Source organism: Alligator sinensis, unplaced genomic scaffold (assembly GCF_000455745.1).
Source record: "Alligator sinensis unplaced genomic scaffold, ASM45574v1 scaffold961_1, whole genome shotgun sequence".
Classification (NCBI taxonomy): domain Eukaryota; kingdom Metazoa; phylum Chordata; order Crocodylia; family Alligatoridae; genus Alligator; species Alligator sinensis.
Window position 1 is genome coordinate 655,626 of NW_005842737.1, and position 8,410 is coordinate 664,035.

The 8,410-nt window shown below is 58.5% G+C and overlaps 1 protein-coding gene across 8 annotated transcripts in view; it reads left to right on the top strand.

The window, feature by feature from the left end:
• CPT1B (carnitine palmitoyltransferase 1B) overlaps window positions 1-8,410 on the top strand; it is a 16,257-nt gene that overhangs the window by 1,300 nt on the left and 6,547 nt on the right. For 2 of the 8 annotated variants that reach the window (XM_025216395.1, XM_025216399.1), the window contains exons 1-5: window positions 228-2,299; window positions 2,526-2,665; window positions 5,798-5,969; window positions 6,973-7,074; window positions 7,868-8,008. In XM_025216395.1, the coding sequence (XP_025072180.1) occupies window positions 2,159-2,299; window positions 2,526-2,665; window positions 5,798-5,969; window positions 6,973-7,074; window positions 7,868-8,008 (696 nt within the window). In that variant the 5' untranslated portion in view covers window positions 228-2,158. Of the gene's footprint in view, window positions 1-6; window positions 207-227; window positions 2,300-2,525; window positions 2,666-5,797; window positions 5,970-6,972; window positions 7,075-7,867; window positions 8,009-8,410 lie in introns of those variants that run through there. The other 6 variants (XM_025216397.1, XM_025216398.1, XM_025216396.1 and 3 more) reach the window with 6 other exon arrangements.

Genomic DNA, 8,410 nt, shown 5'->3' on the forward strand with positions numbered 1-8,410 from the left:
GCGCCGCGTCCGTGCTGTGTGTCCGTCGGCGCCTGGCCCCGGGGGCACCCACCGCGAGCGCCCAGGGCTGCTCGCGGGTTCGTCAGGCTTGTCCGCAGGTCCGCTCGCCTCCCCGCGGCGCCCAGGGAGCCGAGCCTGACCCTTCCCCCGCTGGGCCCCTTTCCAGCCTCACGTGACTGGCCGCGTCCCGGCCTCCCTGCGGCGAGGTAAATACGTGCCGCGCGGACGCTTCCCCTCGTGCCCGGGGACCAGGGCAGGCAGGAGCCGGGCACCCTCACCCTGCGGGGGCTGTGCTGAGCTGCTCCGTCCCGGGCCGCTGCTATGCACCCTTCCCAGGCCGTCCCGGGCCTTGTCTCCGAGGAGGAGCACGCCACCCGGGCCCTTCCCAGTGCTGCCACAGGTGGCACCTCCACAGCAGCAGTGGCCCTAGGGCAGACAGAGCCCACGCCATCCGTGTACCCTGGGGCAGACCCTGCCCTGGGCCGGGTCTGGACTAGGTGTGATCCCAAGATCCTTCCAGTTGACAGCTCATTCCGTGGCAGCCACTGCCCCAGAGAGACCTGGGCAACCCATCTGCCTGCTGCTCCAAGCAGCAATGCCGCATTTCTGCTGGGGTTCCTGCTCCACTGCATCCAGCCCTGGCAGCTGCAGCCACTGCTCGTGGGCAGCTCTGACCAGGCATATCTGGCCTCCCACCCTTTCCCCACTGAGCAGGTTATAATTGGTGGCTTCCACCTTGGAGCATGGCTCACCTGGGTGGCTCACTCCACATGGGAGTGATGCTTGCTGCTCCAGACTGCAAGGGGGGCATGGCCTGCAGGGCCTGGAGTACAGCTATAGGCAGTCAGTGGGTAGCAGCCTCTCCATCAGGCTACTCTGGCCCTGCCCCTTTACCAAGACTCGGGGCTCTGCTGCAGTTGGGACTCTGGGGCACCACCTACGCTGGGCCATCCAGGAACCTCAGGGCCAGGGCCTTCCTGCCAGGTGCTGCGCATCTGTGTCCTGAGGTGGTCTTGCAGCAGGACTGGGCACCGCTTGGTATGCTCCTGCCAGTCTTAGGGCAAAGGTAGGGCTGTCAGTCTGCCAAAGCAACCAGCTGCCTGGGAAGGAGTGGGCAGCAGAGCTGAAGAGAGAAAAAGAGAGAGAGAGAGAGACCCCTGCCCTCAGCTGCAGGCCCTGGGGTGTGGCAGCTCATGGGCACTGATCTGTGCCTGTCCTAGGGAGCTGGGGGCTGCAGCCTCCTCAAGCTGCTGCTCAGGGCCCGGTCTTACCCTGCACCACTGGCTGTGGAGGTGCTGAGGGGCTTCAGCATCTTGGACACATTTGAGGGCCAGTGGGCTCTCTGCTCGGTATCCCCCATTGGTGTTCTTATTCTGAACCTTTGGCCCACACTCTCGTCCATGTTTTTTGCATCCATTGTCCCAAGCACTTAGTTGCCCCCTTTTTCAGTAGCCTCCCCACCTAAGGAAGGCTAGCACATAACGTGGTGGGCTAGGCCCAAGACTCCAAAGGTAGACTAATAGAGCTGGGGAGACTGCAAGGAGAGGAGAGGGGCATCCTGAATGGCCTCTTGTGCTTCCCGTGAACACAGAGTCGCTCTGTTGCTCTATATGGTGACACCCAAGCAGTGACCAGCGAAGCCACCATGGTGTGTGGGGGGGGGATGATGGCAATCACTTAGCTTGACCCTGCCCTCCTGTGCCACTGGAGCCTCCCTGCCAGAGTGAGGACTGCGGCATTGGTGCTGGTGTCTCTGCAGCAGCAGGCATGGAGAGGGCAGCTGGGGGGCAGGGGGTCATGGGCGTGGTAGGGACTTGGCCCCCAGGCTGGGCACAGGCTGGAACTGAGCCATGGGATCCAAAAGATGGAGAATGCCTTAGGATCCTTCCTGAGGCACAGAGCTGTGGCTTCCCACCACCACCCACAGTGCTTCTGGACCAGAAGGCCATGCCTGCCTGTCTGTCCCCGTCCCAGGACTGATATCGGGATGAGGGGCAGGGCATCCATGGTGCCGTGGCTGGGGGCAAGCATGCGATGCACTGTAGGCAGGGAGCAGGGCACAGGACTGAGGGTCCCACTGGGATCCCCTGTCTTTGTGCCCACCATCACCCCCCATGCTGCATCACCAGTGTCTTGCAGGCACTGATCAGCCCCCACCATGGCGGAAGCACACCAGGCTGTGGCCTTCCAGTTCACGGTCACCCCTGAGGGCTTTGACCTGCGCCTGAGCCGGGAGGCCCTCAAGCACATATACCTGTCAGGTATCGCCGCCTGGAAGAAGCGCCTCACTCGCCTCAAGGTGAGGCTGGGAGTGGGGGTGGGATGCACTGCAGGGCACGGGGTGGTGGGGCTTCAGAGGCACAGGACGTGGGGCTGTCCTGTGGGGTCTGGGTGCTAGGGGGAGAAGAGGGGAGGGGCTGCCCTGCAAAGCCTGGGGTAGAGGTAGAGCCCAGGGAGTCCCAGTGCAGGAGTGCCTCTGTGACCCCTAACCCTAACCCAACCCTGACCTCATGCTCTTCACACAGAACACCTTCTTGACTGGTGTGTACCCTGCCACCCCCTCCAGCTGGCTGGTGGTCGTCATGACGACGGTGGGCTCTCTATACTGCCAGGTTGACCTGTCTATGGGGCTCATCAGCCACATACGGCAATGCCTGCCCAGCAGGTGAGTACCCCCACACCACCATACACACACACACACACGCGTGCACACACACACAGAGAAACAGATGCACCTGGTGGGGTTCTCCTGGCTGGAGCAGGCAGGAGCCACGCTCACCCCTGGGGGCTGGGCCGGGCGAGGCCAGGCACTGTCCCATTATGCAGGAGGAAGCCAAGCCAAGCAGCTCATAGATTCATAGATTGTAAGGCCGGAAGGGACCTTGGAAGATCATTGGGTCCAGCCACCTGCGCCAAGCAGGAAAGATAACTGGGGGGGCCAGGTGACCCCAGCAAGGTGACTGTCTAGTCTCCTGTTGAAGATTTTCAGGGTAGGTGATTGCACCACCTCTGAAGGGAGCTTATTCCACATTCTGGACACCCTGACTGTGAAGAAGTTTTTCCTAATGTTGAGCCTGAATTGATCTTCCAGGAGTTTGTGGCCATTACTCCTGGTTTTCCCCTCGGGTGCCCTGGTGAAGAGTTGCTTGCCAAGACCTTGATGTACTCCCCTAGCGCAGTGGTAAGCTGCTATCAGGTCCCCTCTCAGCCTTGTTTTCCTCAGACCGAAGAGTCCCAGATCCCTCAGCCTTTCCTCATATGGCTTGCCTTTTAAGACTCTGATCATACAGGTGGTTCTTCTTTGGACTCTCTCAAGCTTGTCCACATCCTTGTTAAAGTGTGGTGCCCAGACCTGGATGCAGGACTCCAGCTGTGGACTCACCAGTGCTGAGTAGATTCACAGATTCATAGATTCATCGAGTCAGAAGGGACCTCAGTGGGCCATCTAGTCTGACCCCCTGCCCCTGACAGGCAAGAAAAGAGTCACCAACCCTGGGGTCATGTGATCCCAGCCAGGTGCCTGTCCAGTCTCTTCTTGAACACCCCCAAGGATAGGGCAAGCACCACCTCCCTTGGGAGCCCATTCCAGATTCTGGCAACCTTGACCATGAAGAACTTGTTTCTAAGGTCCAGCCTAAACCTTCTCTCTAGTAGCTTATGGCCATTGTTCCTTGTCATTCCAGGGGGTGCCCTGGTGAACAGATCTTCACCTACTTCATGTTGCTCCCCCCCTTACGAATTTGTACGCCACCACAAGGTCCCCTCTCACCTTCTCTTGGAGAGGCTGAAGAGGTTAAGGTCCCTTAGCCTTTCCTCATAGGGCCTTCCCTGCAGGCCTCTAATCAGGTGAGTGACTCTTCTTTGGAGCCTCTCCAGGTTGTCCGCATCCCACTTGAACTGTGGCATCCAGAATGCAGTACTCGAGCTGTGGTCTGGCCAGTGCTGCGTAGAGAGGGAGGATCACCTCCCTGGACTTGTTTGTGACGCACCTACGGATGCATGACAAGGTGCGATTGGCTCTGCCAACTGCTTCATCACATCAGCAACTCATGTTCATCCTGGAGTCAACAGTGACTCCAAGATCTTTTTCAGCTTCAGTGGAGCTGAGAAGGTTGCCCCCCAGCCTGTAGGTATGATGGCAGTTCTTCCTCCCTAGATGCAGCACCTTGCACTGGTCCTTATTGAATTGCATCCTGTTGTTTCTGCTCACTCCCTCAACCTGTCTAGGTTGGCCTGGATCTGGTTCCTCCTCTCCAGGGTGTTAGCTGCACCCCCATAATTTTGTGTTGTCTGCGAATTTGGACAGGGTGCTTCCCACCCCCTCATCTAGATCACTGATGAAGATGTTGAACAGCACCAGTCCCAGAACTGAGCCCTGAGGGACTCCACTGCCCACATCTTTCCAGGTTGACACTGACCCATCCACTACCACCCTCTGAGTGCGACCCTTGAGTCAATTTGCTACCCATTCTACTGTGTAATTATCAAAGGCAAATCCCCTCAGTTTATTTATAAGGATGGTATGGGATACCTTTTCAAAGGCCTTCTTGAAGTCCAGATAGATAACATCCACCTCAACTCCTGCATCTAAACAATTGGTGGCCTTGGCATAAAAGGAAACTAGGTAAGTCAGGCAGGACCTGCCTGCTAAAAACCCATGTTGGTTACCCCTCTGCACATTAGTCTGCAGGCTCCCACAGATGTGCTCCTTAATAATTTTGTCTAGGATTTTCCCAGGGATAGAGGTAAGGCTGACCAGTCTGTAGTTCCCCGGGTCTTCCTTCCTCCCCTTCTTAAAGATTGGGACAACCTTAGCCCTCTTCCAATCCTCCAGAACCTGACCCGAGCACCATGAGTGCTCATATATCCTTGCCAGTGGATCAGCTATGACCCCCACTAATTCCTTCATTATCCATGGGTGCAGTCCCTCTGGTCCTGGTGATTTGAATACGTGCAGTCCCTCCAAGTGTCTTTTTACCGTGTCGGCACAGACCATTGGTCGATTGATGTTCCCTTTGTTGGTGTCTGTGACGTATGTTGAGGATTCGTCTAGATTCCCATTTAAGAAGACAGAGGCAAAAAACTCATTGAAGAGCTCTGCCTTATGCCTGCTATCTGTCACTAAGCCCCCCTGCCCATCCTGTATGGGTCCTATGCTACCCCGCACCCTCTTTTTGCTCCCAACATACCTAAAGAAGGACTTTTTATTGTCCTTAATCCTTGACACTAACCTGGCCTTCCTGACTGACTCCCTGCAGGTGCAGGCCAAAGAAGTATACTCCTCTTTGCTAGCTACCCCCTGCTTCCATTTCCTGTATGCCTCTTTTTTTGCCCTTAAGGTATCTTGGATGCCCCTGGTTAGCCAAAGGGGCTTCCTGGCCCCCTTTCTCCCTTTCCTCTGCCATGGGATTGACTCACTCTGAGCCCAAAGAATGGTTTCCCTGAGGAATGTCCACCCATCCTGGACCCTCAACATAGAGTGGAAGAATCACCTCCTTGGTTTTGCTGGAGATGCATCGATTGATGCATGCCAGAGTATTATTTTGCCTACTGGCTCCAGCATCACACTACTGGCTCATATTCATACTGTGGTCTGTTATTACCCCCAGGTCCCTTTCATTCAGCTCAATGACAGGCCGGGGCATATAGATCCTGTGGCGGGGGCTCAGATCTCCCTGGTGCCAGGTCAGGTCCTCACAGTTCACTGCAGTCCCCACTCTGCTCCCCCAGGAGGTCCCCCAACTCCTGAAGATACCCCTGCACAGCCCCCTCTCCTCTTGTCTCCTCTCCTCTCCAGCCGGTACCTGAGCTTCCAGAACAGGACCCTGCTAAGTGCCACACTCTTCTCCACTGGCGTCTGGATCTCGGGGATCCTGATCTTCCGGCAGACACTCAAGCTGCTGCTGTCTTACCAGGGCTGGATGTTTGAGCCCCATGGCAAGATGAGCCGTGGCACCAAGGTCTGGGCGGTGAGTGTGCCCCATGTGGCTGCCCTCCTGCTGCAGACATGGACATGTGTGATTGGCATCCCATGCAGATCCTGATCAGAGGGCTAGACAAGGTGGTCACAAACTGAGATGCACCAGGGAGCAGAGGGGCTGCCCCAGGCAGGCTGTGAGCAGTGGCAGCTCAGCTGCTGTGGAGGCTTTTGCAGGCCCCAGGGCAAGGGGAGGGGGAGCAGAGGGGATCATGACTCTCCAGGTGCGTGCTGGCACTCCCCCATGGTCGGAGGCACAATAGAGATGGCAGGGGGCAGAAATTCAACAGATGGAGCTGGTGCCTTGGGTGACCCCAGGCAGGGGTTGGCCCAGCATGGAACAGGAAGGGGGGACAAGCTGTGCAGGGTCATGACAGCACATCCCCCACCCCATGCAGGAAGCACTGAAAGGGGTGATGGGGTCAGAGGGACCTGCCATGGAAGGAGCCATGAAGCTGCTTCCAAGACAGACCAAGTGGAGTGAAGGGCAGGACATGGCAGCAGCTTAGATGCAGGGCCTTAGCAAGAGATGGGGTGGGGAGAAACAGCCTGTCTTGGACACACCATGTGGGAGGGTCTGGGTGTAGCTGTGGGGGCTGCAGAGGTCTCTGAGCTGGAGGTTTACCTGTCGTGTGTGACAGGCAGAACAGCAGTGCTATGCACTGCACAGAGGGCTGAGGAAGAGCTGTGTGCATGTGCAGGCATGTGTACATACATGGGGTGGGATGGGGGCTGAGGTGATGAAGGGAAGAGGCAGGGGTCTGTTTCCGTCATGGCAATGATGAGTCTCCCACAGAGCCCGCACGGGGCAGACAGGGCTGGGTGGTTGAATCTGTGACAGCAGCACAGAGAGGGGTTCATGTGGAAGGGGTTGCCCCATGGCAAGGGGCAGAGGAAGCTGAGATGGGGCTGATGACAGGCTCCCTAGCATCTTCCTGGGGCCCGATTTCTGCCCCCTCCTACCTCCCAGTACAGCTCTCTCTGTTGCTTTCCAGGCCGTAATGAAGGTCATGACTGGCCACAAACCCATGCTGTACAGCTTCCAGAGTGCACTACCCAAGCTGCCTGTTCCCAGCGTGCAGGCCACCATTCACAGGGTAAGGGGGAGGAGCCGAGTCCAGTAGTCCCTGTGGGAGGTAGAGCACCAAGGGTTAAGAGCAGCTCAGGCCTCTGCTCCCACTAGGGGAGCTATGGAGCCTGGTGGCTTAATGGATTTGAAACTACTTCTTCCCTTTGCCCCTGCCCCCCTTAGCTCATGCCTTGGTCCCACATCCCCCTCCATTCCCTCCCTGGCCCTTATTCCAGGACAGAACATGTGTCTCTCCCACCACATGGCCTGCAATGGGATGCTTGGCACCAGGCCCAGCTCCCATGGGGCTTGTCAGAAAGGCCCATGCTAGGGGCCCCAGGGGCAGAACAGCCTGGGAATGGATGGGCATTTCCTACCTACGGACACCAGCTGCAGAGGGGGATGCCCCCAGTGAGGTGGTAGGGGTGCATCTGGGCCCAGCTGCAGGGCAGGAGCCAGCAGGCCTCAAGCCATGGGCCATGAGCACATGGGCCAGGTCGCTGGTCCTAGCTGGACCTCAGAAGTCCCAAGGGCACAGGAAATGGGGGAGGGGCAGGCTGAATGGTACCCACCCCAGTGAGCCACAGGCATCAGTGCTGGGTGTGCAGAGACCCTGGGGTCAGGGAGCCAGGGGTGTGCCTGGGCAGAGGAGGGAGTCCTGGTTTGGGTAAATGTCTGGCCAGGGGCCCCCAGGGCAGGGAGGGGAGGGGAGGCCCCACACGGGTGCTAGCGTTGCCCTCCCGCCACCCTGCAGAGCGGTGTTCCCAGGGCGAGGCCTTGCAGAGAGTCAGGCCTCTAACCCGTGAGGACACCTGTGCCAGCAGTACCTGGAGTCTGTGCGGCCCTTGTTGGACGATGCCCAATTTAGCAAGATGGAGGTGCTGGCCCAGGACTTCCAGAACTACACAGCGCCCCGGCTTCAGAAGTACCTAGTGCTCAAGTCCTGGTGGGCGACCAACTATGTAAGTTCAGGCCCTGCATGCCCCTGCATGCCACTACCTCTGCCCCTGCCCCTGCCCCTGCTCCCCCTGCCCCTGCCCCTGCCCCTGCCCCTGCCAGCCAGATTCCCACCCCCAGCAGAGCCCCACTCACCCCAGCCTCTGCAAGCCAGGCACCCTGCACCCACAGAGCCAGCACCTGCCATTGTGCCATCCCCTGCAAGACAGCTCCTCTGCCCCCAACAGAGCCACCTCCTACCCCTGCCTCTTCACCAGCTCCTGGAAGCTCCCCTGCACCCAGACAGAGCCACAGCCCACCTCTGCCCTCTGAACCGTCCACTGGCACAGGTCCCAGCCAGCTGCAAGCTTTGGGGTGTCCCTGCTCCCTGCCCCATGGCACAGCCCAGCCTCAGCCCCCCACCCCCC